Source organism: Geospiza fortis, unplaced genomic scaffold (genome assembly GCF_000277835.1).
Source record: "Geospiza fortis unplaced genomic scaffold, GeoFor_1.0 scaffold730, whole genome shotgun sequence".
NCBI lineage: Eukaryota > Metazoa > Chordata > Aves > Passeriformes > Thraupidae > Geospiza > Geospiza fortis.
In genome coordinates this window covers 1253271-1275781 of record NW_005054458.1, presented here as the reverse complement: position 1 = coordinate 1275781, position 22511 = coordinate 1253271, and the positions used below count along the sequence as shown (strand labels likewise).

The following is a 22511-nucleotide window of genomic DNA, read 5'->3' as shown; positions in this document are numbered from 1 at the left end:
CCATTTTATCTGTGGGTCTCTACAATGTTTCATATTTTTTGTGTAAATGGAAAAAAGAAAAGAGGGTTGGAGATGGAATGTTGTTACATAGGCAGCTGAGAAGCTGTTGAAGCCTATTATTTGTCATGGTTTATGTGGCTTGAGTTTTGGCTGGGTGTACTGCTGGGATTTTAGGGCAAAATGTATAAGGAAAATAATTGTTTTGGCTTGGTGCCTTCTGTGGTAGAGTCTTGTCCTGTCATTTGTTTAGGTCTTAGTTGAGATCCCAGGAACCATTAAATAGATCATTTCAGTCTTGACAAGAGGAGCCCTTTCATATCTTATCAGGATTATCCTTGTCTTTTATTACTGCTAGAAAGAAGCACAACCTCTTGTAGGTAATGCAAAGTCTTGGAAAGCAAATGCTTTGGCTCATCTGCCTTCCTCTGAACCAAACTGTTCTCTGATGGGGAATTGCAGTGGTGCTGTAGGAACCTCTCTGCTGATAGAGCCCAGAAGGGGTGTGGCCTCTGGGGATACTTCCTTGCATGCAGATAATTAGAAGGAGGAAAACTGAGCCCTTGATATAATTGATTGAAAGTTATATGCTTGAAAGATTTGTAATCAAACATATACATGATATGTACCAAACAGAGCACTGATTTGTGCTTCCTGTTTTACCTTTAACATGGATAATCTGATTGCTATCTAAATTATGCCTTTGATTAATGGAAAAGCAATCAAGATTATCATAACTATCTGAAAGAACTCATGGACTTTTTAAAGGTTAAAGATATGGCTGAATTAAGTGTATAGCACTAAAACGTTTTTTAAAATTCCTGGTTTTGTGAAGTAATAGAACTTCCTGTCTAAATTGCTTTTGCTGCCACTGTAGTGGAAGTTTAGTGGAAGCTTAACACTTCCTGTAAGCTTTCCCCAAATCATTCTCCAGGCTGTAGAGAGCTCCCATCCACGTGTCCCTAATGGCCATCAGTAGCAGTTTTGATTTGACTGTTCCACAAAGGTGTGGGACAAGTAGGACAGGAGACCTCCAAGACTGGCAAATCTCTTAACTCAGGAATGGAGCATTAGAGGAAATTAACCGGTTTAGTACATTTGTACAGTTTAGTACATTGTACGTTTTTATCACTTAAAGAAGATTTACACAGGGTTTCTCTTGGCATTCCTCATAGTCCTTGTATGTACAAAGTATATACTACTTTTTAGTATTACTTCCTAAAAAGTAGTCTTTCATGGGTAGAGGTATGTAGGAGACTTGTTGGATTTCCTGAATAACTGTTGGTGTACTATGTATAAATTTTTCAGTAGCCAATATGCATTATACATGCTTTCTCTCAAAGGTAACTTTCTCTTTTTTATGAATTAGTGAAGAGAAGAAATGTAAAATTAGAAAGTCAGGGTCTGAAGGGTGATCTCTTAGTTGTGGTTTAATTTGTAGCTTTTCTTTTGTACAAATTTGTCTTTATATTCTGTTGTCCCTGGATTGTTTCCATCAGTGCTTCCTACAGCCAAAGCAGGATAGGGGAACCTGGTATCAGACAAGAAAATGCAGCATTTTTCCTGTTGTTTTTTCATAATTTTTGAAGTGTGAGCTCCTTGCTGAGAGAACTTAAATGAGGGTTTTAATATGGGAACTCAAGTTCAGTCAATGACCTCCAGTCCCCTGGAACCAATGTTCTCTTTGGGCTGCATCAGATGAAATCATCAGTCTTTCTAAGCTCTAGAGGAGCTGACTTTTTAAATACAGAAATCCTAATGACTTGCTATTTCTGCTCCAGGTGCCATATGAAACACTGAACAAACGATTTCGAGCTGCCCAGAAGAACATAGATCGGGAGACCAGCCACGTGACCATGGTGGTGGCGGAGCTGGAGAAGACGCTCAGCAGTTGTCCCGCTGTGGACTCTGTTGTCAGTCTCCTGGATGGAGTTGTTGAAAAACTCAGCGTTCTGAAACGCAAGGTGGGTGCTGTTCCACCTTCAGTGCTGTGCTGTTTGCTTGGATTTTCTTTTCAAGACACCAGGCATTACTGAATCTTTAAAAGCCTTGGAATGCACTGTGAAACTTTGCTTCACTGTGCTTCGGAAACACGATTTGGTGGTCCTTGTCGAAGTATAACAAACTTCTGTTGAGAGGTAAAATTAATAGATATTTGTCATCCTGAAAAGGACTTTCTTTACTAACAGAAAAGAAATAGTAGCAAAATGAGTTGATTTAAATCAATTCCTGCTTGTCTGATGGAAAGGTTTGTGTAATTGAATAAATTTAATACTGGAATAGCAAAACAGGTAGAAGATGAAGCTGAAAAATGGGAAATTCCCAGTGCAGGAATAGTTGTATGCAATGTTGAGACTTCTCTGCAGAAGAAAGTGCAAGTTGGCCTGGATTGTTACTTGAGAATTTTTTATAAACACTCAACTTGCAATTTGAAAGATTCCCAGGGAATATTAAGAGCCTTTTAAACAAAATTTGGCAGGATAGCCTGCTTCTAGCTGTTAAACTTGAACAAAATACATCCAGCCTTTCATGCCTTTACCACATCTTTCTTAGAAAAAGATGTATATGTTCTCAGAAAAAGTATAAGCCATCCTTATTTTGGATGGGAATATTACTCATCCCTAGAGTCATCAGAGCACTTACTTGAAACAAGTCTTGCAGAAAAATGGAAATAGCTCTGTCGCCTGACTTGAGAGCAGTGCGTCTCCAAAAATAAATAGATGAAACATAAAAGCAGAGTCATTTCATTGAAACTTAAATGAAATAACCAACAGATATAGATCTTGTGACAGTATTATGTGAAGCATCAAAATACCTTGGAGGTTTGCAACATGAAAATAACGCTGTCATATGTGTTGATTTGGGGTTTTCTGCTTGAACAACTTAGCTAGGTGTTGAAAAGCTGTTCTGCAGAAGGCTTGATAAATTAATTGCTCTTTTCATCCTTGGCTTGTGAGACTTAAAGAGGTCTTAAAGGATATGTGTTCTTCACTTCTATGTTACTTACAGAAAAATAGGAGCTATTTCTGACAGAGGTGTTGTATGTTGCTGGTAGGTGGGTAGTAATGATGTGGAGGAGTAAAAGTTATTTACTTGTTAAAGCTTTGCTGACTGTGGGGGTGTGTCTGAAGGCATTGCTGAGTGTTTTGGGTGCAAAGCTCCATTTTAGTTTAATTGCTCATTTGTTTTTGACTGCCTGAAAGACTCTGGGGAATCTTATAGCTACTCAGAAAGAACAAAAGGCCAAAAAATTATTTAACAGTAAAAGTCCTCTGAAATACAAAGGTCTTGTTTCTGCTCCAAACCCTCAACTCCCAACTGTCTTCTCCATAATCTCTGCCCCGAGCAAAATTATTGTTTTCTTTAGGGCCTTCAGCCCCATGTGGGATCTCTGTTGCCTCCCGTGTTTAGACAAGGATCTCATGAACTGCTGAGATGGCCATAATAGAATTGGATGGTTCCTTTCTTTAACACCTTAGTCACTCTTAAAAGAGAGCTTTAAAACACAGCAGGTTTCTTAGGTTCTGAAAATGATCATAGGGAAACCTAGGCCTTTGTGTTCTCCCTTTTGTATCCTGTTTAATATGCTTGTTCCCTCAAGTTCTGTTAATATCCAGCAGGGTAAGTCCAGATAGACTTGCTTCAGAGGGTTTTGAAAAGAATCTGCAGCCTTTCTGAACATACTAGAAGGATCAAGAAACAAGCAAGAGCTGTATAGATCCAGATACAAAGCCATATAAGAAGAGCCTTGTGGAAGAAGAAGGGGTCTAACCTTTGAGCCTGGCTGCCTCAAGTTCTTAGTTGTATTGAGAATATTTCTCAAGGTTGCCTTCACATCTGATAATACTGCAGATATCTAAAAAGTGAAAGGGTGTTTTGTCTTGAGTTAGTATTTGCCTGCTGAATAGGAAGAGACCCAGTTTATAACTCAAACAAAATACTTGTCACCAAATTCTGTTACAAAATAAAGCTAAAGTCAGCAGCACAAGTAACTCCCAACTTCAGTAATAAAAATAACTTGTGCTACAGATGTTTACATGGATGTTAAGAGACTCTTGTATAGTGACTAGTGTTTCAGATACTTGAATTTGGTATCAAGGGCCAGATCAGAGTCAGGCTTAATTGGGGGGAAGAGGGGAATAAGCTCGGTGAGCTTTCCTTGCAAGTTTTCTCTCATTTCACTTTGCTGTTCAAATACTGATCCTTCCAGAGGAAGTCTGTCTATGGGCAGGCATGGTAAATGCAATTAGAGCCAACCTGTGCTTCCAGAGCTGGAGCTGTACCGTGTATGATACTACAGTTTGAGTTCTGGAAAGGTCTCTGTGTCAGCATGGAGTGCAGAGTGGGCTGCCAAAAGCCTACCAGGTTCTTCCTGCTGCCAGAGCTGTGCAGTCATTCAAACACAAGCCAGCAAGTTTAAAGTCACCACAGGGCAATCTAACTTGCAGTTGCATCAGCAGTGATATATTGCAGATGGGAAAGGTACTAACCATCCTCTGCTGGTTTGCCTTTACCTTTACCTTAGCAGGCACATTAAAGTTCTGCCAGCTTTCTGGAGTTCTGTAGCCTGACCTGGCCCAGAGTTGTCACATGCTGTGTACTGAGTCAGCTGGCTTGGAATGATGGCTCTAAGGTTGAAGGAAAGCAACTGAGCTGAGTGTTTTGGTTTTAATTAAAAATATTGTGGCAATACCTTGAGGGATTGGTGGGTATTTTTTTTGCTGGGTATGCCAATATGTTGGTTTAAAATCATCCATCTAGTTCCTCTGGACAAATGTGTTTTCCTAAGTAAAGCTCCTTAACAAGGGATGCACGTTCCCACAGTAGCAGAGTTATATATAAAATAATACCAGTTTAACAAAACTGATGATTTTGAAAAACTGCTTTTAGATCCTTGAATTACAGGTGCCAAGAGGCCAACCATTTGTATAATTTCCATTATTGCATGACTGATTAAAATGGCTCCAGTGTATTAGAAGTAATGTGGGTATACTCTGCATCACTCCTGAGTAGAACTAATCCAGCAGGACAGCTGCTGGAGGAAGAAGCCATGCATAGGTTAGAGGTGGAAATTTTGCTTTTCAGCTGTTTGGATCAGATGACTGCGAACCTTCACAAAGCTCTTTGCAGGCTATTACAGCAATTGCTGCCATAGTTGATACATTTCTGGTTTTGGATGAACTGCAAATTAAGCAGAAAAATGTATATATTCATAGTGTCAAATAGATCAAAACTTACTTCTGTGCAAGAATATCTCAGAACTGGACCAGCCATGCAGAAGCTTATGCACTGCCATAGGAAATATTTCTAAACAAAAGAAACACCACTGGGAGTAGCTATATAACATATAAAGAATGCTTACAAACAATTACTGTGTTTGGCTTTAAAAGGAAGTTGAAAACATGCAGCTCTTACTGTTGGCTTTTCCTTTTCAGGCCGTGGAGTCCATCCAGGCTGAAGATGAGAGTGCCAAGCTGTGCAAGCGCAGGATTGAGCACCTGAAGGAGCACAGCAGTGACCAGCCGGCTGCTGCCAACATGTGGAAGAAGAAGCGCATGGATCGCATGATGGTGGAACATCTCCTGCGCTGTGGCTACTACAACACAGCTGTGAAACTGGCCAGACAAAGTGGCATCGAGGTGGGTGCCACTGTGGACTAGCTTACTCACAAAATGGTAGTAAAAAGGAAGTTGGAAAATGAGAACAAGCTGCTTAACCTCATGGCAGTTATTTTTATGTATTGGTGTGCCTTCCTGGCTAATGTTTATCCTTTAATCTTTTTGGGCTTGAGCTTGTTCTCCTTACTTGGTATAAATTGTGTTTTAATGTATTAAGTAAGTCAAAATTGAAGGCATCATTTTTAGTCACAAATTAAATGCTTTTAGATAAACACCTTTCCCTGTTACAACTCAGATTAATTCTCAAATGTCATACAAAATTTCTTGTTAGAGGCCTTTAGGCTGCTGATTAAGCAGGTGGTGGAGCTTCCCATCTGTCTAGGCCCACTCAGCTGATACGTGTAGGTGACCAGACTGAGCAGAACAGCATTTGCTGATTGCAGGAACAACTGTTCTATTGTATCATCCTGCTGTTTAATGCACTGAGAGGAAGGCTGGCTTTTACTTGGGAAAAAAAAAATTGATGCAATTTGGGTTTTTTAGTAGCCATTATATCTTGCATGATCCTAAGAACATTTTGCTGGTTTGCTTGATTCACCATTTTGTGATTGTTGCTTTCCTTTTCACTCGTTAGCTACTTGGTTTTGCTTGGGCTGACAGTGGATTATGAAGTGTTTGCAGTTTGTATACTTTGGTGTAGCTATTTTGTGCAGACCAGTGAATCCTGATTGTGTCTCTGACAACCACGAGGACATGAAAACTGATTTTTTAATAATTTGCTTTTTGTCTAGAGAAATCATGTTTTGCAGATTTTAGGTAGCCTTTGCTATTTGATCCTGAGTGATCCTTGAATCTTGTTTTGATATTCCTGATTCCAGAAGGTATGCAATTATTCTAGTTAAAATCTTATAAAGATGCCGAAAGTTGAATTCTATTACATAACTTATGTACTTTGCCTTTCTTAGGTGGAGTAGTTGAACACATCTCTCTCACTTTGTTGGGGGAAAAAAGATATTTTTTTTACTGATGTCAAATTAGAGCATATGTACTTGTTCTTTGTCATGTAACAGGGACCTATTTGTCATGTGTCTCGTATTCCTTGGCTGCTTTACTGTCTAATCCTGTTCAGCCAGCAGCATTTCAGTAAATGCCAAATAGGAAATAGCATGTAGAGGCTGAATAGAAGTGAGAGGGGAAGTGGGTTACAAAGTATTAATAGGAAATAGTCCTGAAAAAAATCAACTGAAGAGACTGTTGTGCCTCATTATTAGTAGCCCGTGCATGTGAGTCAGAAATACCCAAGGCAATTAGCTGGGATAACTGCAGCTTGACTGGTCAGCAGCTCTCCCACTTCTGGTAGATGTTTCCCTCTGTTTTGAGCAGGAGCTCATCTCTGCTGAATCATCATGTTACTGCACCTACTAGGTCTGCTGAAAAAGCACTATGGAAATATTTTCACTTTCCTAGCAAGCTCTGTTATGCCTGATTAAGTAATGCTCAGCTTTGGTTTGGACATGAGTGTGGAAGTCTTTGTGACATACTGCAAGACCCTGTGGTGAAAGCATCATACTTGAATCTTTTCATTTTGTTTGTTGAATAGAAAATTTTGTGTTGAAAAGCAAGTTTTAAACAAGATGATTTACCTTCTGCCTGCAAGCCTAACTCTTTAATTTGCATAACATCAGAGTAATAACACAGAACATAGTTGCATGTTGAATGCACTGAGGCCTTTTTTGTTCTAGTTCGCTCAAATTATGCATTTTAGTCAGTGTTGTGGTTTGTTTTGGCTTAATGAAGATAAGGCTTCCCTCAGTTTGCCTGCTTTGCACTTGGTCTAACTGTATGGCAATCTTTGTGAACAGCTTTTACAGAGTATGGTACTGGGACTGGTTTGTTACACAGAATTTGTGGTTTTGTTGGTTTAATAAGACAGCAGCTTTGTTTCTTTTTGTTCCTTTCTTGCTAAAGGATGTGAACATTGAAATGTTCTTTAGGGCTTACTAATCTAACTTTGCTCTAGAGATTACAAAATACTACGTTATTCTCTCATCTCAAGTAATCTTTGTTTACTGTGGTCTCACCTGGCATTTTGATTAATGTCCTCACCACCACTCTTGTCTTGATTTTGTTACCACTGGGTAGACATTATACCCTAAGTAAGAACCTGAAAAAAGGACTGTTATTGTTCAGCTTGTCCAGCAGCCAGAGGTGAGGCTTGTGGACAAGTTAAGCATGGCCCAGTGATGTTCTCTTGTGGCAAAGACAGTTGAACAGCACTCTGGGTTGCACTGGGATAAGCAGCAGCAGCAGAAGGGAGGTCATCCAGCTCCTCTACTCACCACTGGTTAGACCCAGTGGAGTGCTGTACCCAGTTCTGGGCTCCCCAGCAGACACAAGGACCTGTGGAGTCTCCCTGTACTTGGAGATGCTCAAAATCAGACTGGAATGGGAAAGATTCCCAAGTAACCTGTTAGAGGTGACCCTGCTTTGAGCAGGGAGACTGCTCAAGTTCCAGAGATCTGAACCTCAACCATTCTGTGATTCTGTTCCTCTGATTGTGGGGTAAATGGCTGAGGTGCCTTTGCTGCTCTTTGGGAAGGCTGAAGGAAGCAGCTTTTTCAGTTCAGTTGTAGCTTGGGGATCCCAATTAAACACTTTCCAGTAGCTGTTAGACCAGTCTTGGGAGCAAGTCTCAGCCTGCCTGATTGAAGTTTCTTGTGTGGCTCCTGAATGTGAGAGACCTGCAGAACTGCCAAGGTGCTTCATGGGTGAAGCAGGTCAGAAAGGATTCTGCTTCAGTGACCAAAGGGAAACCATTACATCATCCCAATGTTTGAGCAAACTGTCTGCTGTGTGCTATTGGCAAAGATTAACTGTGTGCCATAGTGTACAATTCTAGTAGTTCTTGATGGTCTGTGACAAATTTTAGGCTATTTTCTAAATTAATTACCTCCATAGGAATGATAGGCTATAAAATCTTGTAATAGAAGCTAAGTGCTTAAAACCCATGATTATAAACTAGGGAGCAAACAGAATGGAAAGCAATGCTGGATGTAAAAAATTATAGGGAAATTTTAAATATCAGAGTTAAGAACTTCCTCAAGTAAGGAATAACTTTGGGCATAATGCATTTATACAGCATAAAGTTATGGCAATAAAAGAAATACATTCCAAACATTAAATATTTGTAATATGCCTTTAAAGAAAAGTAATGCTGCTCGGGAAAGTAAACCAGAATGTGACTAAGATTAAAATAAAAGCTGACAGTCAAAAAAAGAAGTGTTTGTGCCAAAGTAAATATGAGGTAGAGGGGATTCTATTGTGGACTTTTTTCTTGATATCTTCTGGCTCCATAATGATCTGAAAAACAGTTTGGGTTGAAGATACAAACCAGATGTTATGGGGTTTTTTGTTGCATATGAATAAAACTCATCAGTATAGGCTTATTAGAATAAATACAATCAAAATAAGGTCATTATTGCAGTATAATGCCACATCAATATAAAATGCCTATTTTCATCTGCAGATTCATATTTTCAGCTAGCTGGCAAGGTTGTCTGTTAACTTCAACTTTGTTATTTCATATTCTGCTATACTGCTATCTCATTTCTGTGCCATTAATTGATATGCAAATCTAGTTTAGGAAGAGTGGTGTTCCAGTAGGAAGTTGGTTTCTGTTTGTAGATAAATTTTATAATTAAGCTATGTATGTGGTACTTAGCCTACTGTTTCTGGAGGGTGGTGGGGTTTAAAATGGTATTTGTTTTTCCAGCCCTTTCCTTAATAGGCTAGGAAGCAAAAATAAACATGTAAAGTGTCTTTACATTCTTTGCTTAATTATGTATAGCTGTAGTGATTTTTGCCTGTAGGATTGAAAAGAAACCCAGATTCTGAAGCTTCCAGTCTGCCTTATCATATGCTGTAAATCCTCTTTCCATCTTTGCTTAGCTTATTTTAGTAAAAGAATGTATCTCCTTGCCTTACTGCTCAAGCTGTACAAAAGCTGTACAAGCGGCAATGTTTTTTCTGTGAAGGATAGCATAAATTCTTGGTGTGTTGGGGCAGGGAGCAAATTATTCAAAAATCTGTAATCCACTGAGGAACAGAAGAGTTTCTGCACCCTGGGCAGGGTGGGCAGTGACACTGTAATGTGGGCAGTTAAATGCTTGAGTTGAAAAAACTCTTAAATAGCTTAAAAGTTGTTAATTTCACCTTAAATCAGGGATTGTGTATATCAATTAAAATTCTGCCAATTAATCTTCTTAGATCCGTAATTAAGTACATGCATCATCCCTCAAGAAACTTAATTAGCCCTTTGCATTCATACCACAGTGTGCTTGTTGCTTTGAGAGCTGAGGGGTGGGGGAAAATGAGTATTCCATTGACTTGAGGAGTTTTGTCCAGACATATGACCATTGTCAACACTGACTGGTATTAGAAGGGCTTCTTGACACTTCAAGTATTGACAATTGACACAGTCCCAAAAAGATAATAATTTTCTTGGAGTGGGAGTTCAGGTCTCCAGTTATTGTCAGTGGTTTCCTTCCTGACCAGAACTTCTGCATCTGTGGTGATGGTTATTCACTGGAGAATATCAAAACAGGGCACATACTAAAACGCCATTCTAAAAGTATTTGTCTTTCAAAGTAGTAATTACATTTATTTTAAAAAATTAATTTTGTTTAAATAAAGAATAGTAATCATTGGAAAAACTGATTATCTTCCATTCTTCTCTCCCTCCTGTTTGGTTCAGTTAGTCTTTTTTACTGCATCATTGCAGCTTCAGTTTCTGTAAAACTTTTTGGAGGGATTAGCCTCACTAGAAAAGATATCTGCTACAAATTCAAGCGTGTTCCACTCTCTTAATTTTCTTACAGAAAGCTGTGAAATCTTATTTGATGTCCTATGGTATAAGAGAAACTTGAATTCTTAAAGTCAAGCGTCATGGCTTTTGATCAAGTATCTGATCTCTTCTTTTTCCTATTCTATATCAGTGTTCCTTTTTTTAAGCCCAAAGCTGAATGTTCTTTCCTTGCTTTAGAAAAGTGTTCCTCAGTACTGTGATATGGATCCTTCAGCTGACACCTCAGTAGAATGCTGCTGAAGGATTTCTGTCTGCTACAGGGCAAAATCTTCCTGAAGCTGCTCTTTTTGAAGTAATCCATTCCCTGAATAACTGTTTCTACTTGATAACTCTCTCAGAAAATGGGAGATGGAAAACAACCTGCACATTTGAGAATCACAAAAAGGAGCCAGTATTAAGTCTTAACTCAAAAAGTTAAAAGCTGAATAAACACATTTTTTAACAATCATACAAATGTACCTTTAGAAATCCTCCTTGTTAAGATGCATAGTCTGAGAATGGCTTGTAGGCAAACACACATGTATGTATTAAAGTAATTAATCAGAACACATTTATATTCATAACAATTCAATTTCAAATAGGTAAATAATATTCATCATAATGCTTGAATGTGTTATTTACTTTGCTCTCATGCAGAACATAGCCAAGCTGACTTTCCACATGCAGGCTGAATGGTAAAAGGTGTCTTTTGCCAGGAGCTATTTGTGTTCCTCTCCTGTGACTTGCTGTTCCCACACTAGAGATGTTACAGGAAAATTCTATATGAAGGAACTCCTAAACTGGCATAACTGATTTAAAGGTGCCAGGATTTACCTTGTACTGCTTGGAGTTACCTGCAGTACCAGGCTATAGAGAGCAGCTTGGAAACTCCTTTAAATGTGTTTTGGCTGTACCTAGTGTAGGCATGGCAACTTTGAGTAGAGTGGTATAATGAATGTCTGGGTGTGTTCATCTGAATTTCAAAGTGCTGCAATTCCTGCACAGCCTTACATCTGCAGTTTGTCTCAAGCATCTTGAGGAATTAGAATTATGTAAATGTGGAATAGTCAAGATCGAAGCAGAATAACAAACTTCCTCATTACAAATCATTTGACACTTCAAAAGCCAACAACGTGAATTGTGCTGTGATGTTGAACATCTTGTTTTTTTCAGTTCATTTAGACAAAGTGGGTTACCTGTAGTGTATCATAAGTGAGCTAATTTATTACAAAATAGTTGCTCTGGAAGGCTGGTGATGCAAGAAAAATTCTTGAATTGAAATTTTATCTAAATGGGGGAATGATGTTCTCACCTGGAGATTACCCAGGAGTAGAAGAGGTTTGGGTTCAGTTATGCCTCTTACTGCCCTTTCTTCCTGCCAGACATTCCTTCAAAGTATAAATCTTACCTCACATTTAACACTTGCTCCTACTGCTACATTAGATTACAGGATAGTGTTTTGTTAGAGAATGTGTGTAGCTGCTAAGACAGACTGATCCTGCATGGACAAAAGCTGCAGGGCTTGTGCTCCACTAGGTGCCTTTCCTCTGCTAGAAGAAGCTATGGCAGAAAATGAAGCACTTTTTTTTCTGCCCAATGATGCATCTTAAGCTCTAGAGGCTTTGTCACACTACTGTAGTGTAGTCATTTATTACTGTACTTAGCATGGTATAATATGCTGATGGGTAAAGGTGCAGCCATTTGCTGAGCTACAAAAATTGCTGAGGCAGGAGCAGAGGATGCATTGGGAAAACAGATTGCTAATAACCAACCTCAGTGCTTGCTCCAACTCTGAGGCTCTTCCAAGCAGCTTGTGTCCTTTAGTGAAAGGAGGTGGATGAACACTCCTTTGTGCTTGGCTCTGGAGCAGCCAGTGCCAGGATATGGATAGTTTTGGTGACCACATTTTAGAGAGCTGTTGGAAAAACTGGATGGAGGGACAGGATGACTGGAAAATATTATGGGTGGGTGCTTTGGGTATGTGTGAGAGCAGAGGTCAAATACCAAGGAGTTTTGTAATCTAGTCAGAAAAATTGAAGTTGGACACAGGTTTAGAACATGAATGAATCACTAGAACTAATTAACAAAAGTACCAGTATCCTCGATAATGTTTTACAAAGACTGTGCTCTTCTGATAGATGCTAAGTGTAAGATCCTGGGATCCTTCAAAAACAGCCAGGCAGAACTAAAAGGTTGGTGCTATGCTGAGGGTATGGAAGATGCTCTCATGTTAAAGCTTGGCTGTACACCATGGGCACTGTGTTTATTTTATAGACAAAAACATTTCTGGCTCTTCTGTTGATGAATCTGTGGTTTGGCTGTCTGTTTTTGCATTTGTCCCCAAAAACTAGCTCTGCAGCTGCCTTTGATAGGACATTGTGTCAGTTACTCTCTTTAGTTTCTCTCTAATCCTGTTAATCTGAGTAATATTATAACACTTAATAGTAGGTTAATGATCTTCAGACAATGTTATTTTATGAGCAGAGAGTAAGGAGGCCCCTTACTGTTAATTTGTGCCCATCTTTAACTGGTCTTCAGTAATTGTGGTGTTGTTGTACTGTCACCACCTATGCCATTATTTTCTTAATTTGTGTCTTCCCTTCAATGTTAGTGCAAGTTCATACATACCCTGGGTTGGCTTTGAAGAAACTGTTACTCCAGCAGCCTTTTATTCCCGCCCTTGTATAGGGGCAGAGGAATTGGATTGTGGTCCTAATTCCTGTTACTGCCATCACAACCACCTGCACTGTCCCCTTCTTCACCTGCACCTGATTTTTGCTTCCTGCACTTGTTTTCAAGTAGACAGTGTGACTGTGTTGTTCTCCAGGCTTCCTGCTCCTGCCCAGTGATGCCTCTTTTGCTGTTTCCCACTGTGGAAATACACTGATCTCTTCTTTCCCAGCTGCTCCTGTGGTCTTACCTTGCAACTCCTTGTGTTTGCCTTCTCCCTGAGTTGTGTAACAGCAATCACTGCCTGACATGATGCCTGCATTTGCTGTGTGTTCATCACAGGGGAAATTTTAACAAATTAATATATTAATACAGAAGACTAAATTGACATCTTCGTTTGTACCAGTTCATTAGTGCATTTCTATTTCACTTCCATAGAACTAAATTGTACTGAAGGTTGTGTTGCTGTGGAGAGTATGAGAGTAGTCATTAAAAGCTTAACACAGCTTTTTCTGAAGTTGTTGTTTGAGTGATCTAAGTGTTTATTGTATTTCATATACAAGTAGTTTACCGTGCTGCTGAACACTGAAGTGCATCAGCAAAGGCTTTTTTATGAGGATAGTGCTCTTATGCATGTAATGTGTATAGATAGATAGTCAATCTTACTAAAGCTGTTATTGGTACATACTCTTGGCAATGAGCCACTGATAGCTTGAGGCATACTGGCCTATTTTCAATTTCATATTGATGCTAGTAAGCAATTAAAAATAAACAATTTGCATTTTTGAAAAAATACATAAACAGCATCTTATGATATTATGAATTGCGTATTTTATACAACAAATAGCCTATTTTATGATGCTCTTTTCCACCGAGGAAACTTACTTTTCTACAAAATGCTACCTTTTCTCACTGAATCAGATCTTTTATTTTGTCTTGTTTAAGCCTAACATTTCTTTTTTGATTAATTAATCTTGTTTTGAAAATAGCTTATAGGAGATTTGAAAATATCAAGTATTGGGTGTTCTAGTACCCATTTCTGGTTGGTTTTGAGCCCTGTTAAAGATTCACATTTCTAATGGGAAATATTTTGGGACTTATATTAATACATTAATGTTCATATGAATTAGAAGAGATTTTATCACACATTCCTTCTGATAGCTTTCCAGACTTGTGACTGGAGATCTCATAAAATAAAAGTACTTCAGCTCATGTGCATAGTGAAGACCACTGGAGAGGAATGACTTGACCTGATTGCTCCAAATTTTAAAATGTTACATAAAACTCCTCATGTGAACACTACATGAATTTCTGTAGTTATTTTACTACTGCAGAAAAGATGTTATTGTTCTTCTTAAGTAATTTCACATATGATCTCATGCGAAGTTGCTATTTTTGTTGCATCTGGTGCTGAAAATTCTGAGCAGCTTTCCTGGTGAATTTAGAGCCACACATGTAGAGCTCTATTTTTTTTTCCAGCTCGCTGAATTCTCTTAATTGTGCAGAGTCTAAAGTTACAGCCTTTGTTTGGCTTTAAATTCAGTTTAAATTCACATTTTTATATATATTTGCCAGTTTGGTTCACAACTTTATAATAGATGTAGCTGTGTTTAATTTTAAATTCATGTGAAGCTTATATATCTGTCAGTTAAACCAAATTACCTAACTGCCTTTATACATACCTTCTCATTATTTCACAGCTATTATTCCTCACAATATTTTTGTGAATCACTTTTTCTTTTCTGTGACACAACCACATAAATTCATTAAGTTCTGGGCCCCATTTTCTTTGTTCTCTGAGTTTTGGTGTTTCAGAGTAGTGTTCATTTTTGCTGCAGTCTTTTTCTCCAGTGAGGACAGGCCCTGCTGAGGAGGGCACCGTGGCAAGGAGTGAGCTGCCCTGAGAGCTCAGCCCATGAGAGCTCAGCCCATCAGCTCCTGCTCACGCTCAGCAGAGAGTCCAGAAGCTGTTCAGAGGAGGGGATGTGCTTAAACATGCTTGGGATGTTCCTACTGAGAACCCGTCTGAGCAAATGGGATCCAGCTTTTATGTTGGCCAGGAGTATGTATCTAGTAATCATCATCATAAAGGCATCCTCATTCTTCATACTATTTTATACCTAATAATTGGAGTTCTGTGCAGAATCATAGGGTTGGTAACCTCCCTCCCTGGAGGCACTTGCAGCTTAAAAAGAAGCAGTGATATTTTAAAAGCTATATATATGTAAATCAGGCAGAGCACAGGGTGATGGATAGCTGTATTCTTGTTTAAATAAGTATCTCTGCTTTCACTAAAGTGACTTCAGCCTTCATGTGCAGTTTTCTCTAATAATAAATGTCTTTCTCTGGAGTTTTCACTGTTGTAATAGAATTAAATAGTTCTTTTATGATAAACTTTACCCAGTGTTGAGATAGTTACCCTTCTAAAACCTGGTTAGTGACTGTTGTATAAAAGGGAAAGTTAGTTCACTTTAGTCCAATACCATTTTTTTAGAGCAGAAATTATAAAATCCATGTGGCATTTCCTGGTTTGTACTGTGCTCTCCCCTTGAGTGTCTGGATAATTGTTGCTAATACTTAATGGAGTGTATTCTGCTCCTTGAGACATTTGAGGCTGTTTTTTGGTACAGTTGTAAAATTAAGTGAAAGTTTCATGTATATAAGTCTTCCTGCCCAACCTCAGGTATTGTGTATTTGTAATCAAGTGATTTAGGCAAAGTTCTGACAAGCACAGGAGGCTGGAAAGTCTGTGCTAAGAGTTATGGTTTGAAATAATCATTGTGTGGGGTAAGGTTCTCCTTAGTTCTGCAGCACTGGCAGGAAAGTATTGCAGCCCCCCTTTCAGTGTGAAAGCTGAAAGTGTGAAATGAAAGGAGATGTAACTGTTGTAAAGAGGGTAATTAAAGAGTTTAGAATTCCTTTTTAGTTTATATACAAGTCAGAAAACATTTGCAGTGGTGCTGAATACTGTGTCATTTCAAAGGGGAGTGTGTGGCAACAGATTTCTTGCTTCTGCTTTTCCTGCACCTGCAAAATCAAGTGGCAGTATTTCTCTAAAATTGTGTATTTACATTTACTTAATTTTATATGTAAATTATATAAGAGAGGCACTTTGTAGCAGCCTGTGAAATCTTAATCCTGTTTTGGGAGCTGAGAAAGACAATGTTTCTGTATGGTCTGCAGCCTGTACATCTTGGAATTGCAGAAGGCTATCCAGGATTGGGGTTTTAACAGGGATTATTTTGACTGGAACATGAGACACTTGTTACAAATGCTAAACTGGTTCCTGGCCATCCAAGATGAGGCAGACAAGTTGTACTTCTGATTGGTCTGTGTAGCAGAGCTGTGCTAGTTTTGATAAATCCTCTGGTATTCCTTTCTTCTGTTTCCTTAGTCCTAGCTCAGGAAGAAGCACCAAGAGCAGGTACTACCAGGAAAGATAGGAAAGTATGATTGGATTAAAAAAAATAACCTGTGTGGCATGTGGGGTTTTTAAAGGTTTATTGCCTAATTGTATCTTAGTATTTTTGTAGTAATCAGTCTGCATGATTAAGACTTCTAACTACTTCTAATGAAATGCAAAAGCTATTCCTGTCTCTACAAAAGGGTTTCTTAATGCCCTTTTATATTGTTCCTTAACTTTCTATCAAGTCAACAGAGAAGAAAATCCTATTTATTGGTGCAATTTAAGTGTAATTGTTGGTTCTGAAAGAAACTCTTTTAATTTAAAATGTTCTCCTCTGTTTTCTGGATACATACTGCCTATTTAATAGAGAAGTCTGCCAAGCTTTGACTTCTTTTGGCAGCCATGAATCTAATTAGCATTTCTGTTACACAGAACCTGATTAATTTTAAATTTTCAAATGCAATGTAGAAATTCTCTTTATTTAAGAGTTTTGTCTGTCTCAGCAGCAATTGCAGTCTTTTTGCTCATAGTAGAGGGCTGCTATACCAACACCTGATTGATAAATACAGATAGCTGGGATTCTCTCACCAGCTCATGGGCTTATAACAAATTCTGCCCTTATGCTTCTTTTTTTTTTTTTTAATAAAGCTTAAACTATAAAAAGATTAAACCAGTGTTTTGTTTCTGCTTAGCACACCCAGCCCTTCTTTGATGTAAAAGCAAATGCTTTTGTTTTAATTTGGTGTAAAAGCAAATGCTGTTCACTGAGAGAGCACATAGCTCAAACAAGCTTGAGGAGATGCATGGAGATGTTATTGTTTGTAACTTAAATGGAATTGTCTTCCCACTCAGCAACTGTATGGAAGGCAAGCAGGATGATTAATATGACTGCATTATGTATTAAGCTACTTACACACATGAGTTGATGGGCAAGAGGTTTTTATATGGTCACCTTATCATGCACAGGGGACTAATGCACTTTCCTTCCACTTGAGAAGGAAGTCATGAGAACTTCAGACCACCAAAAAGATGATTCTCGTGTTCTTGTAGGAGTGCTTTAAAAATACTGTTGTGGAATGGGTTGGCATTCTTTCAGTTTATTTGCCAACACATTGATAAAATAGATTTTTGGTTTTTTAACCCTAAGGGTATAGGAAGAATCCATTAAAGTCCAGTCTCAGTGTTGTTCTGTAAACTTGTAGCTGTCTGAATTCTGAGCTCAGTCTGACTTACCTGGATTTGATACCAGTAGAGCTGCAGGAGGCCATTTATTCTTTTGATGGTAAATGGTTTTGTTGGTTTTACAACCTATAAAATAAATGTTAATGTTTTGGTTTTAGAATTCAAGTAATGAGAGAAAGATTTAGTAAAAGTTGCAAGTTCTGCTGCACTTTAGAAATACATGTGGTTTGTTTAAATTTCTGTAAATAACCATTCTGATAACCCTAATATGATTTAGTTCACTTCCCAGTAGAATTAGACTTCCTGTATTTATAAGGAGAAGCTGGCTAATGAAATGCCAGATGTGAATGTGATATATAGCTGATGCTAGTTCTGGTTTTCAGCTTTTTCTCTTGCAAGGTAGAACTTCTAAGATTAAGTATATTCAGCTGTCCTGATAGATTAAAATGGCATCTATTTCTGAGAGTGGTTTTACTCACTAGAGCTGTGGTAATATTTGTGATATAAAGCATGTCAATTATATAAAAGTCTGCAAGACTCCAGGTTTAATCTTTTTTTTTTCTTTTTTTTTTGTTTTGTTTTAGTTCTGTTATGTAACTAGACTCAGAGAACTGTTGTCACTATCAGAACATTCCAGTCCATGGAAATATCCTGTAATGTCTTTTTGCAAAGTAAATTCTAAAATCCAGAAGTCTTGAGAACAAAGTCTTTTGTATCTCTGTATTCCAGCTGAGTTGAAGAATTGCTGTGTAAAGTATAAGTACAATTTAACAACACCTTCCTTCCTTTTTTGTTTTTTGAAGGATTTGGTAAATATTGAGATGTTTTTGACTGCTAAAGAAGTGGAAGAGTCATTGGAAAGACAAGAGACTATGACTTGTTTGGCTTGGTGTCATGACAACAAATCCAGACTCAGAAAAATGAAGGTATGAAAATGCAACATGTTCACATTTTGCTTCATCTGTTGTCTAAACTACTTGGATGCTGGATGTGGTCAGTATGTTTTAAATTACAGGTCTTGTATAAAAGTAAGGACAGTAAGTATTAAATGTTCTTAAAAGGCATAGGTAGTTGGAGCTAAACAGGCTCACAGATGTCAGACCTGGAAGTGAGTGATAGGTCATCTTCTGGATTCAGTGTTGTCTCAACAAATTATGCTCAAATAAAATACAATACTCAGTTGGGTTTAGTGTAATCTGAAAACAAAGGCAGGAATATGTAGTGCCTTGATGCATGTAGACTTAAATTAATAACTCTGTGCATCCTGGTGAGACTTTAACTCAATTTATACGTGAAGGTGTCTTAAGAATTAAATTAATTGGTAATCTCTGCTCTCAGGTTTAAAATTTCTGAGAGAAATTTCATGCAGATTTTAGTCTTAGTAATTTTGTAACTCTTGAATATAAGAAGACAGAACTTTAGAGTAAAGAATTCACTTGCTGTGAGAAAATACAAAAACAAAAGCTGGAATCTAATCAAGCAATAAACACAAAAAGTCTTCCTCAAGCCATCGAGCACCATGAGCTGAACATACTGTGTACTTGTTGCTATGCAGTCCACTTAAATTTCCTTGTCTCTTAAATTATGCATTTCAAAACATGCTGTAATCTTTTATAGGGCTTGCAGAAATCTGTTTTTAACTGATATTAACCAAAATCCTTGCCTCCCTTAAAGAAGTTTTTATCTTATTTTTTTAAACTAAGTGCTTTCTTTAACCAAAAATGTTTGAGTGCACTTAACAATAAGCAAGGAGTGACATTCTCTGTCAGTCAGGGGGGCCAAACTGAGAACGAGCTGAAGACGGGATGCAAAAGTCAATTGGCCAGTGATTACTCTAGAGAAAATTATGGTCTTGTTATGGAAACCATTAAAGGAAAACCAGAATTGGTATGTAAACCATATTGCATAATTATACTGCTAAAAAAATCCCCCTTGTGTAATCTTAAAATGTTAAGTAAAACAGGAAATATAATCTGAACGTCTTACTTTTTCAACACCAATTTTCAACAAGCAGTAAATAAGGAAGACTCTTCCCCATCCTCTTTTTAAAAAACAAAGTACAGCAAAAATTTTCTCTGCAAGCCCTATACTTTTTTCGTTTTCTTTTTTTGTTTTTTTTTTTAACCAAACAAAAACCAAAGCTAAGGTTGTGAGAGATCAGAGTTGGAAGAAGAGAAATTACTATGCTTCTTTTTGAAACACAAACGTTTCTGCTGCTTCTAGTTGCTTAGCTACTCATCACTGTTCATGTTCTAAAGTCCCAACCACCACCTACCTGAACACAAGCCTTATCTAAAACCTAAACTGTTTGGTGGCCTGGGAAAGCAATCATGTAATCTTTATAGATGTGAGCTATCTGAAATCTTGTGAAGAGCTGCTGTGGGATTGTTTGAAGGTACACAGAGTTGGAATATGCATCATCTGATTGTCTAGGACTCCCTGCTTCTAGTTACACTTGTCTGCAGAACCCCTGGGGCCATTGGCTTGCACCTTACTTGAAAATTCATTTGTTTGCCTTGTGAGTTTTGCTATGGAAACGTCCTAGCAAAAGAGGAAGCCCTGGGATTTAGTATCATTAACAATTAAAAAGCTTGATCAGATTTTTAGTAGAAACAGGCTTATTTAAAATTCTAGATAAGGAGTTTGTGTAGATTTGTTTAACAAGGTATTTTAAGATAGTCCTATTGAAAATCTCAAGAGTAGAAATTTTTATTTTCTGCTAAATCTGGGCTCGAATACAGAAAAATGCATATTTGGAAAATAATTTTTTTCTGTTTCTCAAACGAGTTAGTTTTAACATATGAAAGAATGCATCATTTTTATGTTCAAATTGATGTGTTTTAAATCTTAAATAAACAGTTGTTGCAATGTGTGCATTAGTCACCCCAGGCAGCTAACTGATAGAAATTTGGAGTTGCTCAAATTCCTACTGAAGACACTGAGGAATTTTGATGTGTCTGTACTGATGGACAATAAACAAAAGGCAACTATTCATTAGAAACATGGTTGAAGAAAAAACACTCAGCAAGTGGAGTAGAGGAACACAGGGAATAGAGTTCTTTACATGATTCAGAGCACTTTGGGGTTTCATTATTTTCATAAGGTAATAAAACAGTTGACTGTGTCCCTATAAAGAAGCATAGTGATTTGTTCTTTTATGGGGGGAGATCTTTTTCTTTGTAATTCCACATATTCAAAGTTTTTTTATAGATTTTGTGAACTGGTGATGGAATTTGATTTAAAGGGACACTCTCAACTTCGTTAGGCTTCAAATTTTACCTTTTTCCATAAACAGGTAAATGCCACTTGGTTTTCTTGTTTGAGACTTGTTTCCAGCATGGCTTTTAGATGTTTGACGAGAGGAGTGGGATGGAAGCTTGAAGAAAGGGAGGGAGGGTATTGCAGCAACTTAAACTTTGTGCTGGTTTTTGTTAATTCTGGGGTTTTTCAAAAGACATTCAAAGGCTTGTTTCTTCCTTGCAGTCTTCTGGGTAGACCTGTCTAAATTAGCACATAGCCCCAAACTCCTGCTGACTCTACTACTTTAAATTGTGAGAAATTACAAGGAAACTACCTATTACTCTCATTTGTGTCTTAGGTAACAAGGCTTTCAGTCATTAGGAAAAAGTTCATCCCTGCTTAAGTTTTTTAGGAGGCAAGAGGAGGAGGATTTTGTTTGCTTTTATGGAATTCTGTGCTGATCTTGTCTGTAGAGTCAGCATTTCAACTTTTTTTGCATGAATGCCTAAAAGCAAGCAAATCAGGTTGCATGTTATTAACACTTTCTTTTTTGTTGTGCACACACAGTCGTTAACAAACCGTGCGGTGCAGCTTTGGCACCATCTAAGACCCTGTCTTGTCTTTAATCTCAGAGCTGTCTGGAGTTCAGCCTAAGGATTCAGGAGTTCATTGAACTCATTCGACAGAACAAGAGACTGGATGCTGTGAGGTATGAAATTAGGATGCTTTCCAAACAATTTTCTTAACAAGATGGTATTATGCTTCATTAGAAACATGTGATTATTGTTGCAACACCCAGAAGCCCTGTAAAGCCTTAAGGGTCTCCCCTGGTATTGTCATCAGTCTTTGGATTTAAGCTGGGCTTGGGCTTTTTTTAAAGACAAAGTGTCATTCCACAGATGCACCTTCTTAAAGAATTGATGTTGTCCCTGAAATTCTGTCTTCTTATTCTTCAAAATCAAGGTTTAGAAAATGAACCTGTTTTAAAAATGAAATGGATTTTCTGGTGGCATATAGTGTAACATATAAATATAAATTCAGCCTTAACTAATTTTCAAGAGGTACAGCTGGATTCTCATGGCAATTCACTACAGTTTTAATTACCAGAAATACTAAAAGGTTAATGAGAACTTCATCTAAAAGCTTTAACATTTCAATTTTGACTGATTCTGCTTTGCTGTCTTAATTAAATTTTTTGTTCTGCAAGTTACCTGCAAGGCCATGTTCACCCCCTGTATTGATGCCTAATTTAGACTTCTATATGATTGTGGGTGGGAGAGGGATGAGCTGTGTTAGGTTTTCCTCACTCCATTCTTCTGGCTCCAAATGAGGAAACCAACTCAATATCCATTTTCACCTGTTCTGAAGTAGTTCAGTGGGGAGTACAGAGAGAAAGCAACAATACCCAGTGGGGTTGTGAATCAGTGACAGAAGTGCAGTCACACCTCAGCACTGCCTGACTTAACCACAAGAGAGTTTTTCTGACAATGCTTTCAGTACCAGAACATGAAGCAATTTATACATCCAAGTTAATGGTCCTGATTGAAGGTGGAAT

At 37.9% G+C, this 22511-nt stretch overlaps 1 protein-coding gene across 3 annotated transcripts in view; it reads left to right on the top strand.

Annotated features, from left to right (window-relative positions):
- MAEA (macrophage erythroblast attacher) overlaps window positions 1-22511 on the top strand; it is a 48627-nt gene that overhangs the window by 15385 nt on the left and 10731 nt on the right. For 2 of the 3 annotated variants that reach the window (XM_031062710.1, XM_031062709.1), the window contains exons 2-5: window positions 1779-1961; window positions 5433-5636; window positions 18520-18642; window positions 21589-21665. In XM_031062710.1, the coding sequence (XP_030918570.1) occupies window positions 1854-1961; window positions 5433-5636; window positions 18520-18642; window positions 21589-21665 (512 nt within the window). In that variant the 5' untranslated portion in view covers window positions 1779-1853. Of the gene's footprint in view, window positions 1-1778; window positions 1962-5432; window positions 5637-18519; window positions 18643-19489; window positions 19604-21588; window positions 21666-22511 lie in introns of all 3 variants that reach the window. The other variant, XM_031062711.1, reaches the window with a different exon arrangement.